We start from the raw sequence: 24,846 nt of genomic DNA on the forward strand, positions 1-24,846 counted from the left end.
TGGGTCAACCATAGCGGTCTCCCGAAACTCGACGACTACGACCCAGAAGGCCCTGACAACTACGGGCCCATTCCCCTTGCTCGCCCCATCACCATCGCGAAAGGATCCAAGATGGGGTTTTGCATCCATACAGACCATCCTTGGGGCATCGTCCTACGAGCGCTCGGTGTGGAACGCCAACCTCCTCCCGTCTTCCTCCGTGCTGATGCTGCTGATCTGGCAGTGCCTGCGTCCGCCGACTTCCCTGAAACTCTCGAGGGGTCAGGGATGCATAAGATAAATCTGGTAGCCATACCCTCCAGACCTTGGACAAGAGTGTAAGTTGTAGTGACTTTGAGTTGGCAGGGAGATGTAACGGACTCCAATCTGCACGTGAAGCTCCGGGCGGGCAGAGTCCTCTCCAATCCTCTTTCGACACCCTTCCAGTACGATTTGCCTGCCATTCCCTTCCCTTCTGACCGTTCCTTCTGCGCATCAATTACCCCTCCTTCCCTTCGGTTTGTCTGTCAGGCTGAGGAAGGATACGGAGATGGATGCATATGGCCTCTGCGGTATCATCGAGTACAAGCTCCTGCCTGCTTGAGCGATCTGAGGCCTGAGCTCTCCGATCACCGATGGATGGGGAACTTGTGACTTTGAATGCCTTGATAAAGGCTTAGGCTGCCAATTGAAGTTGTCAAGTTGTGCTTCCACGCCAATGATAATTCCGATGATGCGTTCAAGTTATGAACTTCGGAACCAGATTGGTCCTCCGACGACTCACTATGTCAGTGTTGCTCGGCTACTAGCCTTGAAGGCTCAAGTCACTGTCAGGGATCATCGGTGGGCAGTCAGAGTCCTGCGGCGGCTGCCAACTTGAAACTCCGCCGCTCCCGACTAGTCACTTTTTTACTCAAAGTGAAGTCAAAAATCAGTACGAGAACAATTAGGACGCGGTGACTCTCCGAGAGTCGAGCATGCAGTGCAGTGCGCCGCGCGCGAGAAACTGAGTCACTGGCTGCTCACTGCTGTCCCCAAACTTGAAAACTTGACAGTCACTACTATGATTACTACCTAGAAACTTTTTTTGCTCAAAGTTAAGTTAAAAATCAGTATGTGGACACACTGGCCGGCCCCCGGCCGGGCCGCCCAATGACCTTCAAGGTCACTGGGCCCGGGGCCAACTCAGTTGAGTCACCGATTTGAGTGAAACGGCAGCCCGGCGGCGGAGCGGCCTGGCGGCCGGGGCCGGGGCCCGGCCGCACCAGTGTCAGAAAACCATCAGAATTTGATTCTAAATTTAGAATTAAAATACTTGTTTCAAATCAGAATGCTTTCAAAAGCAGTTATATCTTAACGTTTCGATTTATAAATATTTATGGTAATTTTACTTTCAATATGGTTTTATAAAGAGTACTGAGATGCGGCCCCTCCCGTGCACGGAGGCTATCATACCCCTGATTGGCACTTATCATCAAGGGCAAATGGGGGATGGGGTAGTCGCCCAATTCCGTCCCTTCATTGAACAAAAAGTCCCCCACCCTCCACCCACCCTCCTCAACTGGTTGACTACTACCTCTACCCCCTCATTTTCCCTTTGAGTACCTCCACCAATTCCCTATTGAAAACAAAAAGTCTCCCACCATACCCCTGTTCCTAACCCATCCACCCCCTTCAAGCTCAATGCAACCAACTACCCCACCCTTTGAAGCCTCTGGTCCTACCACCCTTTCACTGAGTGGAATACAACCCCATCCTGCATCGAATCAGCAGATCCTGATGCAACCTTTATATACCACCCCTACCCATCATAATGTATCACCCCACCCTCCTTTAAACTCGTCATCAAGATGACCAACCCGTGTCGTCGTTTGTTGACGACCCATGATTGTACGACCAACCCCCTACCCCACTTATCTTGCCACCCCACTCGGTATTACCCTCTCTTTCCACTTGTGTACCCTATGTTTGACTGGAAATCACCCCGTCATCTACCCCACCCTCAGTGAAGGGACCCATTCCACACCCTGCGGGCTAGTCTTGTTGCCACTATCCATGCTACGTCTGCAGCATGTCTGTCAAAAAATTCTCGCAACCACAACAATGTCGCCCTTCTCAGTATCTTGCATGCTCCTTGACATGTTCTGTTCGTTATGTGGCATGTTCTGCGTGATTATCAATTTGCATCGTCCCTACTCTCATCATCCTCGACAAACACAACTGAAAGTAAATCTGTTTCACTTCCTTGGTGGCCAACTCTCCATCAGCCATTGATCCATATTAAGAGGATCATGGACTGTATGTATTCATCCTCCTCAACATTTCCTTCTGTCTGTCGGTTTTAGCTTTATGGTGTCTATGGCAAACTCTAGCGACCAAGGGCATTGTGTGATGCAAATTGGTGTAGCTTTCATGAATATCGATTCATGTTTCCTACAAGGCGTTGACACATTTCTGCTTTCAGCTTACCAAGACATGACACGTACCAAACACATCCTACTTGCCTTAGCAGCGTTGTCAAATTATGCATCGGCCACTCCCTTTGGTGGGAGCTCCGGAATGCTCAACGAACTGGTCAGGAGCTCCTCACAAAATTTGCGCGAACTTTCACAAAGAGAGCGATCATGCAGCAGGTGAGAGTTGAGGTTGTGTGCAGAGATTGAACTGATCGTGATCCATAGACAACCTTTTCAAGTTGTTTCATCCCCTTCCACCCCCTCCATTGGAGGGTTGAAAGCAGCCGCTGCACCCGTCGCTATCATCCCGGACATTGCCAGAGACTCGTCGAATACTTTCCGCAGGCAGAAGAGCACGTGAGTTTGGCTGCTCTGCACTCTGGATGCAAGTCGATGTGACATATTGGTAGGCCTGTGTACAGAGTCCGCTCTTTTGGAGAGCTCTCCTCGATGGAGTACCAGGACCTCATCGTGAAGCTCTGGGACGCGGTTGAACAGGGAGACGTCGAGGAGACCATCAGTCTCGTGAAGCAGGTGAATGGGAACAGCGTCCTTGGCTTGTCAGCTGACTCTTCCCCCCACCAGGGAGCATGGCCCAACCATATTCGGACGGGGGACGGACTACAGGCGAATGCGCTGCAACTGGCAGCGAAGAACAATCATGTCGAGCTGATCGACGTGCTCGTTCACCTGGGTGCGGATGTTCACATGGCAAACGCACAAGGGATGACAGCCCTGCACATGGCTGCACAACTGGGAAACATGGAGGTGACGTTCTGGTAGGGGAGACGACTTGTTGTTGACGACTTGTTGTTCAGTCTGTGAAGACTTTGATCTCGTTCGGAGCGGATCCTCTTTCGCATGTAAGATGATGATGTCTGGTTGATATGGCATGTGCTCATTGTCCCTCAGGACTGGATGAAAGATACTCCTCTTGACAAGGCCATTCTTGCGGAACAGGAGGTCTGGTTGGATGATGAATTCGGTGAGAGTGTTGAATTCATGTGGCAGGAGGTAGCAGATTTCCTACGCTCTGTGATTGAAGGTTAGGACTTTGTTCTGATATTTCACCATCCGTGACACGTTAGCAGGCGACCGACAATCTTTACTTGCGTTCAACCAAAACGTGAGGCATATGGTTCTTCGTCAAGACTCTCGTCACTTCGTCGAGGTCCTGCACTTCTTTTCCATAATAATGGTATGTGACGTTTTTAACAGGGCAAGCACACAAACCCTCTCCTTGCTAATCTTTGAAGGGATTTACACAATATGACAATGCGCTTGCTGCAAGGTCACAAAACGTTCGATCTACCCCCCTTTATTTGCTGTTTTCATCATGTATTATATTCTGATCGAGTTATCTCCTTGATATATCCTTGTCTTTCTTCTCATCTTCTGGGTCTGAGATAATACAACTGTACATCGTGATCGTCTCGCATACTCTGAAAGAACCGCTCCACTTCAAACCTCTCACCGGCCTGACAAGAAAAGTCAAGATGGCCAAACATTACCATGTTCGATTCATCTTCCCTTCTCTGAGACTCGTGAAATTCTATCTCACCTGCTGTATGAAGTTTGCTTCGATTGGAGCTCGGCGAATCTCAAAGGACAGGACGATGAGCGTATCGTGATGAGAAAGAGCCTGTTCAACCTGTTGAGCAGCAGCCTCACAATTTCCTACAGCATTACCTGGAGGGTTTCTAGAAGGGCGCGATGAACTTCCTCCTTGTACAAACAATCTGAGCACAGGATCTGTGCAAACGTCTTGATCATCAAGCGCAGCAGTGGCGAACGCAGGAAAGTGGATGTTGACAGCAAGAGGGGAGGGAAGGTGAGCTAGAGGGCGAGGAATCAGCACACACCAAGTCTGCCTTTCCGACATGTGCAGCCTCAGATTCAGAGCCCCATCTGTCATTCCAGGCCATTTCAGACATTGCCAGCACAGCACTTGGCCCTCCTCCCTCACGTGAGTTGTTCGACTGAACATCTGCTCTGTAGATCTTCGCCGAGAGGATTGCTCGAGCAGTAAAGTTGCAGGTTTCCACGTAGCTTCATACTCAGATTCAGCTCAAAGCTCGCAAAACCCCTCGAAAGAATCTCTGCCAACCAAGTCCTCTCCTATCAAGACCAGCCCCAGCCCCACCTCCTGTGTTGTTTCGCACTCTACCCATCCCTCCCTCTCCTCCTCACCTGATCCAACACATGAGGCAAGTCAGTCATGCAAACCGTTGCTCCAACCGCTGCAGCTGCAAGGCCGAGCACCTGAAATTTCTCAAAATGCCATGCCAGTCAAGCTCCCCTTACCCCTGTCCCGCTTCCAACCTCGACGACTTTCTTCTGCAGAAAAGCTCGATTCAAACACGTATCCCAAGGAAGTGAGATGTATGAAGTTGCGATATCATGAGGCAGGCAGGCATGCAAGAGACCTGCGAATTCATATACTGGTGAAGCACAAAGTTTCTGTCTGTCAAGAGGTTGCAGAGCACGACTGCACTTTGGAAGACACAACCAGCCTGAACTCTCAATGAGAGGAGGAGCAATCGCAGCTTTCACAACCTCTCCCAGATCTTTCCTCAAGGGCAGGTCGATGGGTTTCTGCAAGATCCATTCAGTTCGGATCCAAGAACAGATGATGATTTGTAGTTTCACCAAATTCATAGACGATGGAGGAACGATCTGCGTGGACTGATGGACTTCGGAAGGTGTCTGAAAGTGAATGCGTCATTAGGAAGCCAAGGTAAAAGTAAAGAGCAGCTGAGAAATGTAGTAGAGCCAAGGTCAAGGTAAAGAGCAGCTGAGAAATGTAGTAGACAATCACTTACATCGCTTTCATCACAGAAGAATCGAGATTTGAAGCGATAAGTCCAATCTCCAATCATTCTTTCATACACAACATATTCATCTCGATCTGATATTTTCTTTGCCGACGTATCAGTGCAGATAATTGATAGACAGATGAGAAAAGACCTTCATATGCATAGTCGCTGCAGTTTGATACAAGATTACGACGTGTCAGTCGATTGAATCCAGCTCGTTTTCCCTCTCATTCACCGTCGTTATGGTTGCCGCCACAAAGAGCCTCGAGCTGTCGATCGGTCTGAAAGAACTCTTCTTCTTCTCGACTGTCCCACCATAAGAAATAAAGACTACATCGGAAACGTCTACTTCTTCGGGAGTTGTTGTTTGTCAATGAACAGTTTTCGGGAGTACCTATTGCAGTCACATCATCAACCATCAACTCCCTTCTCCCCAGCTCGCTCTTTCCTTTCATTCCACAGTCTTCATCCTTCCTTCCATAAACGCCTCTCCTCTCCAATCCTCAAGCTCCTGCTCCTGCTCCTTACCCGTAGCATAGCGCCATGTACCGCTCTACCGGATCCTCCTGCATCGTCGGGGTTCCTGTCGGCATCAAGACCCGCCGGAAACTGACCGGGCACCGGACGGCATTGATCGGACCGTCAGTGCGGCCCGGGCAGCAAGACGGGCCGGGCCGCCCCGGCGGCCCGGCGCTGCAATCAACCATGACTCCGGGGAGTCCCGCTGGCCGCTGTTGAATCGATTTAAACCGCACCGGCCGTCGGTCCCTGGGATCCAGGACCAGTTGAATTTTTCATGCAGCGCCGGCGGGGGATCCAACGGTGAGGAGTAGAGAGCGAGGTCACTGCAGGGAGCAGACGACCACTGGCGACCAACTTCGACAGGTTCCCAACATGGCGGCGAGTCCAGACCTCTCGTCCATGCGGTCAGGCTGCATGCCTGAGCCCCTGCAGACAGCTCAAGCTCTGTACAACTACGAGGCGGTGGAAGATGACGAGCTCTCCTTCGCACGAGGAGACAAGATGATCCTATACAGCAGCCCAGAAGAAGGCTGGTATGAGTGCGAGCTTAAAGGACAGATAGGTTTAGCCCTGGACAAGTATCGCGTTCATCCCTCACCTCATGGCTTTCAGGTTTGGTGCCTGCCAATTATGTCCGCTTGATCTTCCCCGAACAACAGCTGCGACTTGCACAGACCAGCGGTTACTTGTGAGTACTGATATTATTTGCTTTCAAAGAAGCAGCTCACTGACATGTTTGCGAAGGCAAAACTCTCCACAACCTTTCTCTGCTGCTGGCAGGCTCAGGTATGGCTGCCGGGGTTGGGAGTGGGGTTGTTGTAATGCGATGCCCCAGCGCCGAACTCTATGGTCAAGGGTCGTCCAGGAACGGGACACCATTGCTGGGGCCTTCTCTTGCTACTCCGAAGCTCGGTCCTCGATGGAGCTCGAATGATGTGCTGACGGAGAACGACAAGGTGAGTTGGTGTGATGGAGATCCCAGCTGAGAGTGATGTCAAGGTGCTGAACGAGGAGAGCGGAGTTAAGAACGTTCATGAGCGTCTGTATGAAGAAGGTGAATGAATTCCAGATGTCATCCTGCCGTGCATGATGTTCACTGACTTGAATCTGGCTGTGATAGGAATCATCTTGATCAAGAAACAACAAGTCAAGCAGGAGATGTCGAAACAAGCTGAGGGCATGGTGTGACAGCCTGAATTTGATTGAAAACTGTAGTGTGATTGTGATCTGTTCAATCAGCAAACCAAGAATGTCAAACCTCATCTGAATCAAAAGTCCATGCAGCTAGCCTCAAGGAGGAAGCCTGACAAAGGAAGGAATTATGGGGAATTCTTGTGGGAGCCTTGTACGCGTTACGTCTGTGGATCTCTGAAGCTACTTTCAGATATCAGGAAGGTCAGCTCAAGAAATATCAGAAAGCAGAATACATGAACATGCTGAAGAGAGAAGAAGAAGCCAAGGAAGACATCGAAAACACCTTCACACCGCGGATTTCGCAGTCGAGCAAAACGTAATTTCGGGCTATGGAAGAGGATGAGCTGGTCTGATGTTGAACAAGGTTGAGGCGGGACATGCCTGTGGTTGAACGACTGCTCATGCTAGAGCAAGTGAGGAATATCTGACGGGTGTCCTTCATTTCACTTGCACTGCGCAGATAAAGCAAGAGAGACTAGAGAGGCTGAAGAGAACCCGAGAGCAGGTCAGTCTTTCCGGTAGTCTCACATGAAGAGGTCACTGAAAATACATCAAGGAGGAGAGCCGGGAGCTGATATTCTCCCCTCGCATAACAGACTACGAAGTGAAGGAAGAGTAAGTTCGGAACTCCGACTACTTTTGCTCTGAATAGCTGCTGGATCTCCCTTGAATTGAATTTCTTTTGATCGTTCGGAACAGAAAGAAGACGGAGCTGTATGGAAAGGACGCGCAGAGACAGCGAGACTTTCAGAAGCATCTGCTGCAGGTGAGCCAGCGGTCGCCGACGACCTTGACTGCTGTCAACATGCTCCCCCAGGAGAAGTTGAAGAGGGACCTCGGGCTCACTCACACTCCCCGCCTGTGCGAGAGATCCAGGAGGATCGCTAGGAGATCTGAGGTGACACTCCTCTCCCTTGAAGTGCTACCTCCTCCCTTGAAGTGCTACCCCCTCCCTTGAAGTGCTACCTCCTCCCTTGAAGTGCTACCCCCTCCCTTCACGCCCTATCTTTTCTCCAAGTGAATTCACCGCCTCTGGTGCTTGAACAGGGCGAGGAGGTGTGGGAGCGACTGCACAAGGACGCAGAACGCAGGGAGATGAAGTTCAGCAACATGACAAGAAGTCCGACTTCACAGATTCCGGGACTGGACCTGGCTGGGATAGAGAAACACATGAAAGAAGGAGGGAGGAGGTCCAACAGGGACGTGAGCGATCTGTCGTGCGGGAGCCAGTCGTCACGGGGGGTCGTGATCAGAGACGCCTCTTTCACGTCCCAGCAGAGTGCAGCTTGCCACTCGCTCTACGAGAAGGCAGAGAAACGACGGACGATGCTGCAGGAGCTGGAGAGACAGAGAGACGAAGAGGAGCAGAGCCTGAGGAGGCACTCCAAGATAACTCCCAAGTCGGAGGAGCTGAGTGCTCACAGGAAGAAGAAAGACTACATGTCAGCTATCGAGAGGTTTGGGTTCGTGACGAACCTGAACAACGAGTCAGCCGTCAACTTCCTTTCTTTCTCTCGTGGTTTCCATCGTGTTTTCGAGCACAGCAACTCACGGGTCTACCTGTTTGTGTGCTCCAATCAGAGCTTGAGGGAGAAGACCTTGAAACAAGTGTGGGCGGAGGTGCTGCAAATGTCCAAAGTCACGAAAGAAAAAGATCCGGAGATGCTGACCGTTCCTCTGGAGATCTTTACAGAAACCCTCGTGTCATGCAGAGAGAATCATTGCATCGAGTCGCTCGAGAATGAGGACAAGAAGAATGTGCTTCGAATCTTGTCGGACATGGCAAGGATTATCTTCCTGGACCGGCTGTCCAGCAACAAGCCTTCACACCAGATTCGAAGTGAGAGGGCTGGCTTTGAAAAGAGGCTGAAGCAGTTGCAACTGGAAGCCGCGCAAGAGTTTCGGAAGATAGTGAGGGAGTTGGGAGGAAAGCTCAACGACTCGGAGTGTGACCTGCTCTTCGAGTATTACGACCAAGAGAACCGGACCCTGAGGCTCACTGACTTTGTGTTGAACTCCTCGGGTATCTTGACCTCTCGCAAGATCGCAATGGAGCGATGGCTGAAGAGGTCTTCCAACCTTGTGGCGCGACAAGATGATAAGTGACTGTGCTTGTCCAGGTACGACATCAACAACATGGGAGCCATCTCCATCATACAACTGGGTCTGCATGACTCAATCTCACTCGCCACAAAGTAACTCCCATGGCTGAGGGGTGGGGGGTTCCTCGTCTGAGATCTGCTGCCCAGGAAGCGAATTCAGATCTTCGATGGAGTCATAGACAGGATACAAGAGGTCAACATGCGACTGCAGAGCATCAAAGAAAAGTTCCGCCACACCTTTGAAGAAGAGCTCCAGGAAGGACTGTCAAGGTGATTGTCAATGCTCGACCTTCGCGGTTTCGGTGTGACTGTCCAGCAGCCCTCCTGCAGCCAAGGCAAACTCGGAGGGGTACCATCCTTTCTCCAAAGCTCGGGAGAAGAATCAGCCCCGGGAGAGCCCAAGGGATCAGAGGAACGTCCCGAGGCATGCAGTCTGATTGACGTGAAGGAGCCTTGCTGACTTGCTTGTAAGCAGAGGTCTTGACGGCAGTTTGAATCAGATCCCCCGGCACGAGATCCTCCATCAGTTGTCTCGAAAGAAGTTCGAGAAGATGTTTGCAGCTCGACAGAAGCAGGACGAGAAGGAGATGGAGCACTGGTACTCCATCTGTTGACCCCCCTCTTCTCCCTGACAAGCTCCAGCACTTTCCGGCCTGTTGTCAACCCCACCAGGTCGCATACCCGCAAGTCGAACTCGGACACCACGAGCGTAGAAGACAGATTGTGAGGAGCTTCTTGTGTATGTCCTCCTTGAAGATCTCACCGCCTTCAGGTTCTATGGATCATCGCACAAGAAGAAGTGTGAGAACACAAAGACCTGGGAGGAAAGAGAGCTTGAACTTTGCACATTCCGACCTGTAAGCTCACGTGTGTAAAGTTGAGAATGTACCCCTGACGCGATTCTGTTCGCAAGACGCTGGTGAGCAAATCTCCGAAAGTTTCAGGCAACAAGGACTCGTCGGTCAAGCCCAGAGAGGACGCGAGCAAGAGACACGTCGACAGAGTGCGAAGAGGTGATACCGTGAGCTCAACTCTCTATCTCTCACTCGCATGACAGGGGAAGAGCCTGAAGCAAACATCACTGCCAAGAGGTGATCTACCTCCCTCACCTTTCTCCACGTCTGACAAGAACAGTTTGAGCCCCCCGAGCCAGGAAGCAAGACCTCCCATGCTTCTGACTGAGATCCGAAAGGTTACCGAGCTCAGCACTTACCTTGTTGTGCGCTGACCTTCTCCGCACAGAATTTCGTCAACCCGCCCTTGTTCTGCCTGGATGTTGACCTTGGCAACGGCAAGATGCAGAGGCTGGAAGTCCACAAGGTACGAGGCCGAAGGGAGTGCAGCGAGTGCAAGATGTGACGCGTGTTGGCAGGGCGATGACGTGGCACACCTTGTGGGATCGTTCTGCAGGCACTATAACCTTGACGACAAGTGCTGCCAGAACCTCCAGGCCCTCATCGACGAGCAGCTTGTATGTATCGACTTGCACGGCTACACCTCTCCGAGCGAGACCAGCGTGCTGGAAAGCGACGACTCTTCTATCTGATCTCAAGCACCTCCCCTTTCTAGCTTGACACACACTAGCCTTACCCCTGCTCTTTAGATAAATCCTTTAATGTAACAGTGATAACCACGAGCTTCTTCTACCAACCCAACACGTCTGCTCCAAACCCGCCGAAGAGACCTTTCTTGGGCTTCGATGCTTCCGACGTTTGCTGCACACCACCTATCAAGGCAGAGGGCGCAATGGGAACTCTCACCGCCTGCGTCTCCTCCGCCTTCTCTGCTGCAGCATTTTGGGCTGGATCCTACTCCAGATATCAGAGCATGGCAAGGGAGAGGAAGGAGCAAGTGAGATCCAACTGACCACAGGCAACAGTTTCCACTTCTGTGCCGCGTGTCCGTTGGCAGGCCACATCTGCAGAGTGGCCTCTGGGTTGGGGTTGGCATCTTTGATGTCCAGGACTGGAGAAAGTATCACCCCGAGCATGCATCAAGGAGATGTCTCAACCAAGTCCGTTCAGTTCACACTGAAGTACCATGCTCTCTGCGTTGTACTTCCATTTCTGCGCCTTGGTGTCGTTCTTGTTGTACATCCACAACTTGGTCCCGCTCTCCTTGTTCCCGTTCTCAACATCCAGGACCTTGACACGAGGTCAAATTATGCACTGACTATCACAAGGGAAATCTCTTCACCAACGAACTGCCCTTGTTCTCCAGTCTTCCATCGTCGTCAAATCGCCACTGCGAATCCAACCATTTCAATGGCGCGATGATGAATGATATGTAGAGAACCTGTTGTGCATCTGTTCCATTGTGCGGATACATCCACACCCTGTTTTTCTCCTCCTTCTGTCCATAAACATTGTCCAAGCACAACCTGCATAACTTCACATTTACAGACACGAGATGCCACAAGGCGAATCAACGAATGTATCGCGTCTCAGATCTCGGAGACAAGAAACATCCTTTCCATCTCTTCATTCTCTCTGCCTCTCCTTACCTCTCTATCCATCCTCCTCTATCGCAACAGCATACAGTCTCTCTTCCTCCCCGTCTCCTTCCTCTCCTCCTCCCTTACCCATTCATTTCGCTCTTGATAAAGAACCATCCCGCCATGCTCCTTGCGTCGCTAAGTCCTTGTCATCGGAGCCGGTGAGTTCCTAGGGGGTGGGGGTAGTATGGGGTGCAAGGACAGTAGGTTCAGAAAACCACAGGTAAATTGGTGGGGTTCAAAGCCAATAATGTCAGGGTGGGTAGTGACCCTACTGGGGTGCGTGAGTCTGAACATGGGGTAGTGCAACAAAGAGGAGGTGACTTGGGGTAGGGTGCTCACAATGTGCTGGTGAACAAGGCAACGCCGGGTAAACCAGCAAACATTTTCAATATGTACTCTACCACCCACCCCTCAAATTTCCATCCTGTATTGGGGAAAGGGTGGGTGTTAACTCCTCCAAACAAAGAACCCAAGGCAAATGTCGAATGGTCGCATTGATGGACCATGGTGCGGGCGAGGAGGAAGACGAGCGAGATGCTGTATGACAAGCGCTGATCTAGGACTGCTTGTGTAGAGCAGCCACTCAAGAGCAGCTCTCTGTGCACCTTGGAAGGCACGATGATCAGTTTGACACCCATCTCCGCCAGTCCCATCCAAGGTTGTTTCATTCAAGTACAATCAGCTCCCGGTATTCTTGGAGCGTCTATTGGGTTGAGGCCTCCGATACAGTCAAAGCAAACTCATGTGCTACATTTGAAATGTCGGAACAGAAGGACTCAGCTCACACCACTCCTTGCTGGTAAGTGAATACTTTCCATTGTGTTTGGTAATACCGGTGAAGGTGGTGGCGGAGGAAGCAAAGGGAAAGGAGGAGGAGGGAATCGGTTGAGCAGATGGTGGAGAGATCGTGGTGGAATGGATGACTCTTTGCCCATAAATGTATCACTCTGCTGTTGATTTGAGAAGAATGTGACTTTTGAACAGTTCCTTATCATTTACTTCACGACCTTACTGTTGTACGTCCTCCGAAAGTCAAGGTTGATCTCTTCTTGCACTTGATCTTTCTGAGGGGCAACGACCAGATCGAGCAATGCGCAGTTGTCGTTTCCTTGGAGCGAAGAGGTCCTCTTGTCTCACCGGTCCTATTCTTGTCCATTCACGACCATTCTGCAGATTGCGGATCACATTCAGAACCTCGCGGCAACATGGAACAACCCGATAGCCTCGACGTTTGCCATCAAGATATCTTCAGCCGACAGGTTCTGCGAGTCTGCTCGGTGGTGCTGCTGACCATTTCCTTGGCACAGTGTTCCGGCCTTGCTTAACGCCATTGACCTGATTCTGTGCTCTCAAGAAAACTTGTACAGGAAGAGCAACGATGTTTGTCCGGCAGATTCTTATGACACCATGGAAGAAGATTCAGATCCACTCAGCAGATTCAACGACCTGGAGGATCTGGTCAGTGACGGTGACAACCTTCCTCAGTTCCTTGTAGAGGACAAAGGTTACGACCAGGAGTTGAAGAAGAGACGGAAGAGGTGACGGCAAACACGCGAGCTTCTTTTTCTCTGAAGATATCTTGGCTGCAGGAAGACGATGGATCAAGCGCTGACAATAGCGGCAGCCATGACATGCCTCCGCCTCTCCGATGTGATCTGCCATGGGTTGCTACCCCAGATTGAGAAGGTGATGGCTTGATATGCTCTCACTCTTTTCGAGTGATGATGTTGAAAGCTTCGATCCGATGGCGATGTCTGGTACGAGCGGAGCATGACACCTTGGAGACTTGTGCTTGCTGCGCTTCCTTCTGAACCGTTATCACCGTCTCTTCCAGGGCCTGGAGACGCTTTCCTTCCCACTCGGGACAGACTTCTCCTCCTTGTTCCCGGCGAGGTCTTTGGAGAACAGAATCCACGAGTGCCGCGTTCATCAGCGGGTAATCGTGTGTTGCTCATCAGTACCCTGACAATGCTGTATGAAGGGAGCAGAGATAATTGCCAGCCTTTCTGCCGAACGTATTGGGTGATTCAAAAGATCCCTTCGCAACTCTCGACGACTCAGACGCGACTTGGCAGGAAGATTTTGACCAACATCGGGGACCTGAGGAAATCTTCCGATCTTTATAGCCTCGAGAAAGCTGTTTGCCAGGTGCGTTTGAAACTTTCAAAGGCCACCTGTGACTGGTCATGGATCTAGAACATTGCTCTGTTCAATTCAAACTATTCCTGTGTGCGCTATGAAGAAGAAACTAGTTGGGTTCGAAGGAAGGCACGAGAAAATCCAAGAGACACCCTGATCAGGCTGCGTGCTTTTGCCGAGACAGTCCCAGAGAAATTGCAAGAAATCAAGCTACGAGGATTGGAGCACAGCCCCCCGTCCTTCCTACAGCAGGTCAAACTGCAGGAGAGGGGAAGAGTCCGTAACTGAGGAGGGCCTGCAGCATTGGCCCGACGTGCTCCTGATTGGAACCACAGCGATTGTGATGAAGACGTCTGCATCGTCCAGGAGGTCCTTACCCCTGCTGCTGTCCCTTGTGCTCACACTCTACAAGTTTCTTCAAGTCTGTTAGCGCCTGGAAGGACACTGCGTCCGAGGCCGTCTCCAACGTGGTCCAAGAGAACCTGCGGGAGCCGATGAAAGCAATCTCCAAACTCCTCTTCGAGAAGCCAGCAGGGAATGAGATGCAGGAGGCCGTGGAGAGGTCGCGCCAAGCGCTGCAACGCATGATTGATGTTGCTGCCGAGCGCGTACAGTCGTGGAGCCTGATGTTGGGTGGCAGTCGTTCTACAAGGATGAGCTGAAGCGGACGAGCGCTGGAGGGATGGAAGGCATCATGAAGACTTTCGAGCTGGAGATGCGGTCGCCGATCAAGGGGGCGTTGACAGGAAAACTTCTGCGAGCAGTGAGCAAGACGTTGGAGAGGAGGAATGGGGAGGAGCTGAGAGGTCGGCAGGGGCTGATCCAGCTGCAAGAGATGAAGCTGAACTTTGAGACGGAGATGACTACGGTGCAGAGGCTGCTTGAAGCGCAACAACTCAACCTACAAGTGCCTTGGAGGGGTTGACGGAAGTTCCCTGAAACCTGCACGACAGGTCCTCGCGATGCTCCCAGTGCTCTCAGCCATCGCCATCGCCACGGCCGGAGTCTCGGGAGCGATCTCATGGATCGGGTCGAGGAATCAGAGGACTCGGGAAGACCTCCTGGACATCGTCCATGAAGTCAACAAATGCCTCATCTCCGAACAGGTCAAGTCCTCCCTTCAGCTCCACCGGCTTCTCCGGTGCCCACAAGCTCGTACTGACACTCAGGATGTGCAGGTCGGGGGCACGGAGACTTTCAGATCGATGGGGTTGCGATGCTTGTTCGTGTGGCAGATGGGGAAAGTGCTACAGACCGGCATAAGGGACATCGACCCCCGGCAGGTCTCGAAGCTGAGAAACGATGTCGTCAAGCTAGCGAGCCCGGCCATCTCGGTGAGCTGAGTGAAAGAGATTCGAGGGCTGATGCGACTGTAGGTGCAAGAACACTTCCTGCAGCTCGACTTAGTCTACCGACAACTATCCAGGGCCTGACCGGGTGCCTCGGAGGACTGGCGGCGACTCGGACTAATAACACTGAGTGCCGGGCCCCGGGCCCGAGTGAGGAATGTAACGACTGTTGATGATGACCCAGTAATCGGTCATTTTTTACCTCGAGAGCTTACAGGTCGGGATGACTTCGGGACTCCGGTACCACGAAAGATTAGTTATCGGAGGTACCAAATCTGGACTTAGAAATTGACTACTGCCACCACGACCTAGACCGCACCCTTTCGAATCTGACTTGGGAACCCGGCGCATTTTATTTTTAAAAAAGATTTGACGTATGGGGTTTTATGTGGGACCCCTCAGGGTGGAGGATTTTCTAAGTGAGGGATTATGAGAAACAGCTGAGGTACTTGTGTGGGTGAGAAGTTAGGCCGGGAGGGTGGAGAATCTCGGGAGGGTTCCAGGGGCCAACCTGGGATTTGAAAGTGTCTTGTTTGAGATTTTTGTCAAAAAAATCTACACGTAACATAAACCACGAGCTCCTTGCTCGTTCCCAATCCGACAGACAGGCTGCTCCTGTCCTTCTGCTTTCCTCTTGGCTCGTAGACCTGCGCTGACAGCTCTCCGACTCGCTCTGCTGAACAAACTCATCAACTCGAGCCTCACAACAGGGCATGGAGGAGCAGAGCAACATCGCCCCGCAACGTCGGACCCTCGTCATCCGCGTGCTCGATGACTTTCGTTGCGACGAGCAGCATCCTGACGCATCGAAGAAGAAGATGAAGAAGAGGATCGGAACATTCTTGCTGAATGTTTTGAGTGAATCCAACCCTAGGTGCCAAAGGGCTTCCATGCTCTCAGGAAACGAATGCTTGCAATGCATCTTGGAGAAACGAAGTCAGATCAATGCCGGAGTGCTCAAGACCGTTCGATGACTGAGAACATCGCTGTTGGAGACTCACGCGTGTAAAGTATTATTTCAATCATTAAAGACAAGCTTCTGCTGAGTAAAGCCGTGGCCGGAGGAGTTTAGACCTTGGCCATGCTCTCTTCATACATTGTTCTGATCTTGCGACTCATCTCGTCCCTGAAAGGAAGTGAGATGTCTATAGAACCGTCGGGCGCAGTACAATCTGTCTTGGAAGTTCAGAAGCGAACCGTTACAACAAACACTTTGACCTTGAGGGTCCGGGATAAAGTAGATGGTCTGTTTCTGATCCTTCTTCGCCAAACAATATTCTGTTGTTGCCAGATCTTCTGGGAAAAACACCTTGAACTTGTGTTCTTGATTATTCCTGCTCACGACCTTACCGACCCACCACTGCAAACAGCATGGCCGTTAGGACAAGAAAACATGTTGAACAAACAAGAGAGACCAAAAAACTAAAAAAAAATGTTGAACAAAGAAGAGAGATACTCACTGAATCTTGTGATTCAGGGAAATGAACGACCACCCATGCGTGGCCACTGCGGATGATGTTGGATGAGTACCCCACAACTTTCGAGTTGCTGTGTAGAGTTGACTTTGTCATGTTGACATAGAAAGTCATCTGCTTGACGAAGGAATATTCCAACGATGTGAAGCTTGCATGGACATTGCGGGAGATATGAATGTTGTAAGGCCCTGTGTTATGTTCGAACCATTCATCTGGACGATCGAAATCAATCTGCAATGAGAACAATAAAGACGCAAGACAAACCAAGTTCAGTGTTGAAGCTTCTGAAGTCCAAAACGTTCGAGCCCTCAGCAACACCTTCTATATCCGAGCGGGTGAGGTCAACGAACGCCACAACTCTTTCAATCGATTCCGAACTCTCTCCCTGACCTCCCTCAGCAGGCGGCGGGGGCGGTTCTTCCCTTGATGACCCGCCTCCGCCTCCGCCTCCGCCTCCGCCTCCGCCTCCACCCAGCGACCTTGCGCTGCCTTGGCTGCTGCTGCCTCCGCCTCCGCTTCTTGCCAGTCCTCCTGCTGCTACTGCTGAATAAGTTAGTGCGGCTGCGGCTGCTGTCGCTGTCGCTGCCGAAGTCACTGCTGCCCCGCCGCCTCCTCCGTTGCTCACTCGGCCTCCTCCCTGATTCCCGTCCGACCTTCCTCCCTGACCTCCCCCAGCAGGCGGCGGGGGCGGTCCTTCCCTTGACGACCCGCCTCCGCCTCCGCCTCCGCCTCCGCCCAGCGACCTTGCGCTGCCTTGGCTGCTGCTGCCTCCGCCTCCGCTTCTTGCTCCTTCTGCTGCTACCGCTCGTCCTGCTGCTCCTCCTGCTCCTCCTGCTCCTCCTGCTGCTCCTGCTGCTCCTGCTGCTCCTGCTCCTCCTGCTGCTCCTGGTCCTGCTGTCGCTGTCGATGTCGCTGCCGAAGTCACTGCTGCCCCGCCGCCTCCTCCATTGCTGGCTCGGCCTCCTCCCTGATTCCCGTCCGACCTTCCTCCCTGACCTCCTCTTGATGACCCACCGCCCTCTGTTTGTCTGCTGCTGCCTCCGCCTCCGCTTCTTGCTCCTCCTGCTCCTCCTGCTCCTGCTGATGCTCCTGATACAGCTGTAAATGATGATGATGCGGCTGCTGTCGCTGCCGCTGCCGGAGCTGCTACCTCCCCGCCGCCTCCTCCGTTGCTGACTCGGCCACCTTCCGGATTCCCGTGCAACGTATCTCCTTTTCCATTTTGCATGGAGTTCTGGTGTGATAGTTTGCCATTTCTTCTTTCTGTGTTGGGGTTGTCATGGCCATTAGGGCGTTTTCCAAAAGCTTGAAGATCTTGCGGCCGAGATGACAGATTAGATGGGTCTTGATCAGTTGACTCGAGCGATCCTTGTTTCTTCCTATTCGTACGAAATGATGACGAGTCGAAACCCTCGATTTCTCGTTTTCGTTTGTGATGAACAGACGACTGAAGATTGTCTACAGAGTTTTCTGTGTGTGTGTGCGGGATCCCAGATGACGCTTGGATGTCCGGCCGATGTCGTTTTAAGCTCCTTCGTTGAATCTTCTTTGGCGACGATCGTGAGTCGGAGGCTTCATCACCTTGAGCAGTTTGGGAATCGGGGGAATCACTTTCAGTAGCACATTCTTGATCTTGTCTGCGTCTGCCCCTTCCATCCGTTGAAATTGTGCGCTGTCCAGAGGCTGCTTCGCCGTGGTTCAAACCACACTCCTCGTTCACAGATGCCGTGCTTCCATTCCTTTCATGAGCTGCTGGGCGATTGCTCCTGGGTGAATCTGCAGGTTCTCATTCAGTCTATGAAAGAGTGCAAGCAATAATCGTTCACCAGCACGTTGATCATTCAACTTGGAGATGGACTCCTTCAACATTGCAAGCTGTTCAAATACTTTTAGCTCCACGACGTTCTTCATGGTCTCGCAACTGTCACGGATTTCCTTTGGATCAAGATTCAGAATCGAAGTCATTTGCTTCTCGTTTTCCTTGAATTTTCTCAAGATCTTTTTGCTGGTCCTCATCATGATCACTTGTCTCGAGGTCATCTTCCTGTATTTTTGCTCCAATTGGTGGATTCTCCTCTTGAGTGCTTCATTTATGTCCGACTGTTGATCTTCCATGGCGGTGAAGCAGGATGTACTCCAGCGTGTTTAGAAATGCAAAAGCACGTCTCTACCTTCGAGCTTCGTGGATGTGAAGTTGATTGAAAGCATTTCAAATAGTTCGCTGCGAAATCGTTATAATGCCATAAATGTCCTCCTCCCCTCGATTGACTCACTCTTCTCTCTCTCTCCCTCCCTCTCCCAACTTCTTTCTTGTGAAACCTCATTTTGCCTTTTCTCTCTTCTCTCCTTCTCCCTCCCTCCCCCAACCAATTCTGTATTCTCTGTTCCTCGCCTGTTCCCTCCTACCCGCCTCCCCCCACACTACCGGCTCCGATCAAATTCCAGTTTCCCTATTCTAACATCATTCCTCATTCTGTCCCCTTCCTCGTTGTCACCTCTTCACTTCTCCAAACCCCTCTCCAACTTCCCTTTTCTTACTCACCCCACCCGTCACTGCTGCCACCAGCGCTCAAGCACAAACACGAGCAAACAGCCTTCTTTCCTTGCCAGCTTTGTAACCCTCCTCTCTTTATCCTCCTGTATTCTCCATATGTGCTGCATCCCTTGACTTTAAATTTCTCTTCCTCACTTTCCCTCCTCCCCTCCCTTTTCTCTCCTCCGCTCCCCTCCGCTCCCTTCCTCTGCCATACCTGTCCCGCCCACTTCTTGGCCAAGGTCTTTGCAGTTCGTGGCAACAAACAGACGTTACATTGTAACGTCCATAAATTTGCTTTAAAAAAAAAATTAACCGTACAAACAACGGAAACCCTCCCCAGAAAAAAAAACTCCGTTACGAATATTCATTTCCGTTACATTAGTTTGTCGGGGCATGAAAGATAGCACCCTGATCATGATGGTTGCGATGCTCGCGACGAACCTCGGGCAGGCGGAGGAGGAGACGACAGCAGGGCGGCTGCCATGGAATCTAGCCTCTGCATGCATACAAAGGACACAAGGAAGCGGTGGGCTGCGTTTACGTGGAGGTATGGGTACCAGGTATACCGAGCGAGCGACAGTTGCGACTTGATGAACAATGAGCCGCAGGATGAGAGCGTTTGAGTTGGCAAAGAAAGCAAACCTGACAGATAAAGATGCAGAAGATGAATGGTGTGCTCATGAAAAGGATTGTGGATCACTCATGCCTTGAAGGTACAATGCGCTGGATGAGAATCAGACGGAGACACCTTGGTATTATCCGTTCTACGACGATGTCCGCGGTGAGGGAGGCGGTTGCCAAATGTGCACTGAACGTGATTGGAAGACGAAAATGGTCCCTGGTTGCCTGCAAGAAATATAAGTGAGGAAACGATTGATCCCGAACTGAGAAGGCATCCCAACGAGACGATAGAGGTGGGTCATTGAGGTAAGAATTCAATCTGATGCAGCCTATCAGGAAGCGTTCGAGAGGATACTTTTGTTCGATGATGAGAACAAAACAGCCCTCAAGTGAATTTATTTCTTGCAAGTCCAACGGGCTAATGTACTCGTCAGCCTACATTATCTTAAGTCAGCTGCTTGTGTTGATGATTACAAGGAAGACTGCTGTGTGATAAAGCTCCCTAGGCTGATATTCTTCAGGGAGTGAAAAAGATTATCGAAGAAGAAGGCATTGATGTCAATGCTGAAATTGAAGAAGCGAGCCTAGAGAAGGTAACTTTCAAATGGCATGATACTTTTCTGAGTGAACGTCACGAAGGCGATACACTTTGCTGCATGGTGTGGTAACATTAAAACTGTCGAAGTCCTATTGGAACTTGGAGCTGGTACGCATTCAACATGAATGAAATCAAAAACATTCTCACGATCATCAAGATGTGAATGCGAAGAATTGTTTCAACCAAACTGCACTGCACAGAGCCGCCTTTAGTACTGTCTTGCGGCGATGGGTAGCGCGGGAATTGACATGCTTTCAGGCGGCTTTCAGCAGCTCTGTGAATTTCTTGTCCAGAGGTTGTAGACAATTTCATGCTGCGGGCGTGGAGCAAGATACCTTCATCTGCTAACTCCTTGCATTAGGGGAGCAGACCCTCTTACACCCGACAGCTGGGACTTTTCTCCGCCTGAGTGGTAAGGCATAGAATCGATTTGGTCTCGGTGCTCAAACATACTGCTCAAGGGCCGCTGCAAATTTCAAGAATTGGACTTGCCAGGAATAGAATTTGAAGAGAGATGGACTCCTCTATTCCTGACGCCTGTTTCAGTGGTTCTATGCTAAATTCATCTCAAATGAGACTTTCCCCAAGGGACCTCCGCCTCATTATGGTTTGAAGGTAAATTCTTTCCACTCCAGTGAGACCTTGTGATGACTCAGGGGTTTGATAGATGAATGAAGGGTTTGAGTACTTCAATGTGTAAGGACTTCGATGAAGAGTTCACCTGAGCTGAACCATTGCCATTCTTATGTTTGTTGGTAGCCACCAGGACGATGAAACTGGCGAGCCGATCGTAAATTATCTGAATCTGGTAGACGACCCCAATCCAGTCTACAATTTTACAGGCAAGGCTTCAAGTTTTCTCAACAAAGGTCACAACTCTCTTGCAGACATGATTGAGAGAGGAGAAAAAGCCTACGAGATGATTGACGAGGCCAAGGCTTCTTATCTAGAGTCGCAGGCGGCACGTTTGGAGGTTGAAGGAAGTTTGTTCCTGGTTGAGTGCGTGCTGATTATACTCTATGACCCCAGAACCGAAGGATCGTCAAGGACGCAGGGAACAAATCGACAGGAGGCGCAGGGAGATTCTCAACAGAAGTGAGGCTCCATTGCAGGATTTCTACGAAGCAGGGAAGTATGATGACGAGAATCAGCCCCTCTCGAGCACGGACAACGAGTCGCACAACACAGATGATGACTTCTCTTCTACACTGTGATAAACGTCTTGGAGGCATCGGCCTCCAGTGCGGGGTTGGAGTGAAGATCACTTCAAGTCCGGATGTATGAAAGACTTCTCCTTTCCGAACATCTCGAAGAAGGACTCCTGTTGAAACGATCAGCGCAAAGACGCATCTGACGACTGCCGTTGGACAACTGACATCAGTCAAAGTGCTTGCCTTCTTGTTCTCCTAGAAGCAAACAGTGGATATCAGCCTAGTGAACTGTCTGTCTTCTTGCCGTACCTTGTAGATGTCAGAGATATTTTTCCAGTTCTCCGGCGAGACTTTGAACGTATTTCCGCAGTTCTCACATTGCACTTGTTGATTTCAAATCACTCTTGACAAAGAAAAAGAAGTCAAATTCACCTCTCACATCAACAGCCAACTCCGGAGGCTCCAACTTCCGGAAACTGCCGAAACAGTGCATGAACAAACAGGCATAGCAGGTCACGATCAGGTCACATGTCTGAGCTGCACATGGGACAGGTCGCGTATGTTTCGATGTCCTCATCCTCGTCCTCATCCTCGTCTCTGGTTCGTCTTTGACCCGTTGGCCGCGACCCTCCCCTCCCTCCTCTCTTCTTGGCTCGGAGAGCTAGCAAAGTGGATCTCTCCCAAACAGCGCTTCCGAGCCCTCCTGAAGTAATGCTGGAAGACGCTCCGAACCCCCTCGTGGCAGGCTGCCATCCCTCGCCAGCCGGGAGTCTAGCCAAGGCATGTTTGACCACTCTGGAGCTTGCGAAGCTGCATGGCTGTAACAGGGAATGCGGAGGCACGAAGCTTTCTACTGGAGGAAGCTCTGTCACCATCGCCATCATCGTCATCATCGCCATCATCGCCATCATCGCCGTCGCCATCCCCTGCACCGCCTTTGTGGTGTGCCACTGAAGCGATGCGACCAAACCCATGGCACCGCAACCACGTAACAGATCTGTTACGTGGTTTGTAACCCGGCCGATAGAGCCACTGAGGGCCAGGTCACTGGGCCGGGCCGCCGGCCGCCGGCCTCGGATCGGCCCGGCAGTGCCGAAACTTGAAAGTCAACCATCGAGCCGCGGCCGCCGTCGGGTGCTGTGATGCCCAGGGCCAGCCTGTCCTAGCGGGGGGACCCCTTGCCGTCAGAGTGAAACGAGACAACACTTGACTGAAGGCTATTTATAGGTTGAAAATTAAAGCAATCGGCTCATCCGTACGACGTGATTCATGCTGCAGTCTCGACCTGACTTCATACCGCAGAGGAAGAAGATCTTGGGCTTGTCGGGGTTGGTGAAGTCGGAGCACATGGGGCAAAAGTATCGCGCAATGCACTGACAGGTCGTCCCCTTCTTGGTCAGCTCCTTGCACCTTCCCTTCTTGTAGGCTTCGGAGGGCAGAGACGAGCAGGAGCTCGGGGTGTGGCTCAGCTCGTGCTGGCTCGACTGCCTCTCCCCAGCTCTGGTTGCGCTGACAGCGTCCTCCTCCTCCTGTGGACCGTGGCTTGAGGAAAATTCCTTGACAAGGCGGCCAAGGAACATTTTGAAGCTGATCTCTTTGCTGCCTCCAACGTCGCTGAGCTCGAACTTCTTGTACGCCAAGTACGCGTTAACTGTGATGAGACTGAGCATGTACTGAAACACCAAGATGTGGAAGTTGTCGGTAGGCCAGAGCGTGCCGTTGCGCAAGCCCGTGGACAGACAGTCGTCGAAGGCAGCTGACGACTTGTTGACGTCAAGACACCTCCTGACAACATCAGGAGCCTTGACCTCAAATTGCTTCACCTTGAGTATCCCCGCTTCATTCATGTACTGTCTTGTGACTTCGACGTCGCTGCGAGCTCCGGGGATCCTGGTGGACAGGAAGAAACGCAGCGGCAAGTTGCCACCCCTTTCTCCCAGCATCTCCCTCCAGCCAATGGCGAAGAGTTCTCGGCCTCCCTCAACCTTGCACGTCAAAGTCTTGTCGGCCGCTGCTCTGCTGCCCGCCAAACTCCTCTCAAGCTCTCCTTTAGGGTAATATTCATCGCACCTCTCCATCATCCCCATGAACTGCAGCCCGAACCTGGTCAGGGCGAGTGCAGTCCCTGTGCATGCAAACGGGCCATTGCCGATCACGATCCTCTTCGACCCAAAGTACTTCTCGCACAACCTCAAAGCACAGCTCGAGTGCTCGGTGGGCGCCTCATGAGTGAATTTCTTCGCCTTCATGGCTTCCTGCCCCTCGTTGATCTCCAATCTTACCACCATCCCAGTCTCGCTGTCCTGCAAGCTCCTCAACAAGATTCCAACCTGCTTCAGGTCTTCTTCCTTCCTTGAAGCCTGAGGAAACGACAGGTTCTCGCAGAAATCCCACTTGACACTCTGCTCCCGGAGCACCAGGCAGTCTCCGGGCGATAGCGCCTGATGCATGTGAATGTTGAAACACTTCACCATCCTTCTCATCTTGTGCCAGGGGTCAGGTCTGTCTTCCGATGCTCTCTCCCTCGACCAGAAGGAAAGCGCGCTCTTGATCTCGAACCACCGCTTCCTCGTCATTCCGAACCTTGCCAGCATCTGTCGGTCGCAATGGAGGCAGTCAGGGCTGTTGTTCCAGTAATCTGCGACCTTCTCGCATGGCTCAAACGCCATGAACAAGACAATCACCATGAACTCATCAAGCTCCTCCTTGTCCAACTTCTCCACCGTCGGGCTAAACTTCCTGTTGGTTCCCTCAATCATCAGGTCCGTCAAGCTTGTTGGGACCATGTGACGGAAATACCACAACGGCCCACGTGCACCATCGGTGTCATGGCCTGGAGGGTGAGCCAGTCGCGCATGCCCGTCATAGTCTGCGTATGGATCGACAGCTTCCTCCGATTCGTCTCCATCCTGCCAGGCTTCCCATCTGTACCTGCTGGGTCCCCCTTCCTGTGCTTCACCCTGTTGAGATTCGGACGCGTTCGCTTCCTGTTGCACTCTTGGAATTTCGACGTCTCTCTTCCTCTTCCTCTCCGTCCTGCCATCTGATGCCCTGAACACCTTGTGCTGCGCTCCGTACTCAACGTCCTTGCTCTCCGACAGGCTGTCCCACCGAATCACGAACTTGCGAGGGTTCGTCTGTCCGATCAGCGTACCTTCCACTTCCTGGGACTGCCATGAAGAAGGAAAGGCTCGTTCTAGCGTCTCCTGGTCCAGCACGTCGACCCCTCGCGCTCTCACCCTCTCCCCCTCCCACCACTCCCTGCCCCCCGCCCTGAGCAACGCTACCGCCCTGTTCGCACTTGCCATGGGCGATAAAAGGTCGGAGTGGTGCTTCTTGGAAGGTGGTGAGAATGATTTGATTAGGGGGTACTGTAAAGGGAATCAAAGGGTGAGGGATGGTGGGGGGGTG

The 24,846-nt window shown here is 51.7% G+C and overlaps 11 protein-coding genes across 11 annotated transcripts in view; 6 read left to right on the plus strand and 5 right to left on the minus strand.

Moving 5' to 3' along the window:
* GUITHDRAFT_131609 (hypothetical protein) overlaps positions 1-633 on the plus strand; it is a gene marked incomplete at both ends in the record, with an annotated part of 4,203 nt that extends 3,570 nt beyond the window's left edge. Inside the window, 3 exons of the mRNA XM_005842327.1 lie at positions 50-166; positions 224-285; positions 346-633. Of these exons, the coding sequence (XP_005842384.1) occupies positions 50-166; positions 224-285; positions 346-633 (467 nt within the window). The remainder of the gene's footprint in view (positions 1-49; positions 167-223; positions 286-345) is intronic.
* A 1,810-nt stretch (positions 634-2,443) lies between these two features.
* On the plus strand, positions 2,444-3,862 carry GUITHDRAFT_149788 (hypothetical protein). Its single transcript, XM_005842328.1, has 9 exons — positions 2,444-2,612; positions 2,661-2,792; positions 2,846-2,969; positions 3,021-3,203; positions 3,254-3,298; positions 3,348-3,398; positions 3,447-3,480; positions 3,527-3,606; positions 3,654-3,862. The coding sequence occupies exons 1-9, from the start codon at positions 2,455-2,457 to the stop codon at positions 3,687-3,689; spliced, it is 843 nt and encodes a 280-aa protein (XP_005842385.1). The 5' UTR covers positions 2,444-2,454; the 3' UTR covers positions 3,690-3,862.
* Positions 3,824-5,626, minus strand: GUITHDRAFT_160454 (hypothetical protein; the record flags this gene model as incomplete). Its single annotated transcript, XM_005842329.1, has 12 exons — positions 5,403-5,626; positions 5,258-5,353; positions 5,085-5,141; positions 4,992-5,030; positions 4,862-4,948; positions 4,740-4,772; positions 4,626-4,697; positions 4,402-4,484; positions 4,298-4,343; positions 4,125-4,187; positions 3,997-4,077; positions 3,824-3,913 (listed from the first exon to the last, which is right to left on the minus strand). Exons 1-12 carry the CDS (start codon positions 5,412-5,414, stop codon positions 3,824-3,826), a joined length of 759 nt encoding a protein of 252 aa, XP_005842386.1. The 5' UTR covers positions 5,415-5,626.
* A 519-nt stretch (positions 5,627-6,145) lies between these two features.
* GUITHDRAFT_99185 (hypothetical protein) lies at positions 6,146-10,615 on the plus strand (the record flags this gene model as incomplete). Its single annotated transcript, XM_005842330.1, has 25 exons — positions 6,146-6,335; positions 6,386-6,461; positions 6,518-6,559; positions 6,609-6,729; positions 6,773-6,827; positions 6,894-6,955; positions 7,013-7,107; positions 7,158-7,283; positions 7,332-7,380; positions 7,428-7,472; positions 7,524-7,582; positions 7,667-7,733; positions 7,785-7,865; positions 8,015-9,036; positions 9,088-9,162; positions 9,217-9,339; positions 9,389-9,418; positions 9,545-9,667; positions 9,712-9,792; positions 9,842-9,926; positions 9,983-10,082; positions 10,127-10,160; positions 10,204-10,261; positions 10,312-10,389; positions 10,442-10,615. The coding sequence occupies 25 exons, from the start codon at positions 6,146-6,148 to the stop codon at positions 10,613-10,615; spliced, it is 3,051 nt and encodes a 1,016-aa protein (XP_005842387.1).
* Positions 10,616-10,670: 55 nt separating this feature from the next.
* GUITHDRAFT_160455 (hypothetical protein) lies at positions 10,671-11,703 on the minus strand. Its single transcript, XM_005842331.1, has 7 exons — positions 11,651-11,703; positions 11,365-11,449; positions 11,266-11,313; positions 11,081-11,213; positions 10,937-11,034; positions 10,830-10,877; positions 10,671-10,784 (listed from the first exon to the last, which is right to left on the minus strand). The coding sequence occupies exons 1-7, from the start codon at positions 11,686-11,688 to the stop codon at positions 10,713-10,715; spliced, it is 522 nt and encodes a 173-aa protein (XP_005842388.1). The 5' UTR covers positions 11,689-11,703; the 3' UTR covers positions 10,671-10,712.
* A 481-nt stretch (positions 11,704-12,184) lies between these two features.
* On the plus strand, positions 12,185-15,138 carry GUITHDRAFT_131614 (hypothetical protein; the record flags this gene model as incomplete). The annotated part of the gene is made up of 13 exons (XM_005842332.1): positions 12,185-12,224; positions 12,551-12,603; positions 12,740-12,825; positions 12,874-13,104; positions 13,156-13,252; positions 13,401-13,459; positions 13,642-13,714; positions 14,007-14,074; positions 14,118-14,313; positions 14,346-14,573; positions 14,659-14,811; positions 14,884-15,039; positions 15,082-15,138. 13 exons carry the CDS (start codon positions 12,185-12,187, stop codon positions 15,136-15,138), a joined length of 1,497 nt encoding a protein of 498 aa, XP_005842389.1.
* Positions 15,139-15,767: 629 nt separating this feature from the next.
* GUITHDRAFT_99188 (hypothetical protein) lies at positions 15,768-16,028 on the plus strand (the record flags this gene model as incomplete). The annotated part of the gene is made up of 1 exon (XM_005842333.1): positions 15,768-16,028. The coding sequence occupies one exon, from the start codon at positions 15,768-15,770 to the stop codon at positions 16,026-16,028; it is 261 nt and encodes an 86-aa protein (XP_005842390.1).
* A 94-nt stretch (positions 16,029-16,122) lies between these two features.
* On the minus strand, positions 16,123-18,644 carry GUITHDRAFT_131615 (hypothetical protein; the record flags this gene model as incomplete). Its single annotated transcript, XM_005842334.1, has 8 exons — positions 16,123-16,226; positions 16,273-16,414; positions 16,515-16,760; positions 16,920-17,066; positions 17,196-17,324; positions 17,680-17,976; positions 18,111-18,212; positions 18,417-18,644. 8 exons carry the CDS (start codon positions 18,642-18,644, stop codon positions 16,123-16,125), a joined length of 1,395 nt encoding a protein of 464 aa, XP_005842391.1.
* An 816-nt stretch (positions 18,645-19,460) lies between these two features.
* On the plus strand, positions 19,461-21,570 carry GUITHDRAFT_149791 (hypothetical protein). The gene is made up of 16 exons (XM_005842335.1): positions 19,461-19,625; positions 19,674-19,736; positions 19,779-19,846; positions 19,891-19,979; positions 20,023-20,075; positions 20,121-20,163; positions 20,208-20,279; positions 20,326-20,392; positions 20,442-20,495; positions 20,543-20,579; positions 20,646-20,696; positions 20,746-20,779; positions 20,831-20,899; positions 20,952-21,126; positions 21,172-21,257; positions 21,314-21,570. The coding sequence occupies exons 1-14, from the start codon at positions 19,483-19,485 to the stop codon at positions 20,982-20,984; spliced, it is 876 nt and encodes a 291-aa protein (XP_005842392.1). The 5' UTR covers positions 19,461-19,482; the 3' UTR covers positions 20,985-21,126; positions 21,172-21,257; positions 21,314-21,570.
* On the minus strand, positions 21,546-22,409 carry GUITHDRAFT_99191 (hypothetical protein; the record flags this gene model as incomplete). Its single annotated transcript, XM_005842336.1, has 5 exons — positions 21,546-21,605; positions 21,661-21,690; positions 21,745-21,818; positions 21,868-21,911; positions 21,964-22,409. The coding sequence occupies 5 exons, from the start codon at positions 22,407-22,409 to the stop codon at positions 21,546-21,548; spliced, it is 654 nt and encodes a 217-aa protein (XP_005842393.1).
* A 261-nt stretch (positions 22,410-22,670) lies between these two features.
* Positions 22,671-24,743, minus strand: GUITHDRAFT_99192 (hypothetical protein; the record flags this gene model as incomplete). Its single annotated transcript, XM_005842337.1, has 1 exon — positions 22,671-24,743. One exon carries the CDS (start codon positions 24,741-24,743, stop codon positions 22,671-22,673), a length of 2,073 nt encoding a protein of 690 aa, XP_005842394.1.
* Positions 24,744-24,846: the final 103 nt, after the last annotated feature.

The sequence above is a fragment of the Guillardia theta genome, assembly GCF_000315625.1.
Source record: "Guillardia theta CCMP2712 unplaced genomic scaffold GUITHscaffold_1, whole genome shotgun sequence".
Classification (NCBI taxonomy): Eukaryota; class Cryptophyceae; order Pyrenomonadales; family Geminigeraceae; genus Guillardia; species Guillardia theta.

Bases quoted from the DNA above. Each gene is read 5' to 3' on its own strand.
- GUITHDRAFT_149788 (XM_005842328.1), top strand. From the start codon at position 2,455: ATGACACGTACCAAACACATCCTACTTGCCTTAGCAGCGTTGTCAAAT. The intron at 3,399-3,446 runs GTCTGGTTGGAT...TTCATGTGGCAG, and splicing joins CCATTCTTGCGGAACAGGAG to GAGGTAGCAGATTTCCTACG. The intron at 3,481-3,526 runs GTTAGGACTTTG...ACACGTTAGCAG, and splicing joins CCTACGCTCTGTGATTGAAG to GCGACCGACAATCTTTACTT.
- GUITHDRAFT_160455 (XM_005842331.1), bottom strand. From the start codon at position 11,688: ATGGCGGGATGGTTCTTTATCAAGAGCGAAATGAATGG. The intron at 11,035-11,080 runs GTTGAGACATCT...TACTTTCTCCAG, and splicing joins GTGTGAACTGAACGGACTTG to TCCTGGACATCAAAGATGCC. The intron at 10,785-10,829 runs GTGAGAGTTCCC...GGTGGTGTGCAG, and splicing joins AGGCGGAGGAGACGCAGGCG to CAAACGTCGGAAGCATCGAA.
- GUITHDRAFT_149791 (XM_005842335.1), top strand. From the start codon at position 19,483: ATGGTTGCGATGCTCGCGACGAACCTCGGGCAGGCGGAGGAGGAGACG. The intron at 20,780-20,830 runs GAATAGAATTTG...CGCCTGTTTCAG, and splicing joins TCAAGAATTGGACTTGCCAG to TGGTTCTATGCTAAATTCAT. The intron at 20,900-20,951 runs GTAAATTCTTTC...GGGGTTTGATAG, and splicing joins CGCCTCATTATGGTTTGAAG to ATGAATGAAGGGTTTGAGTA.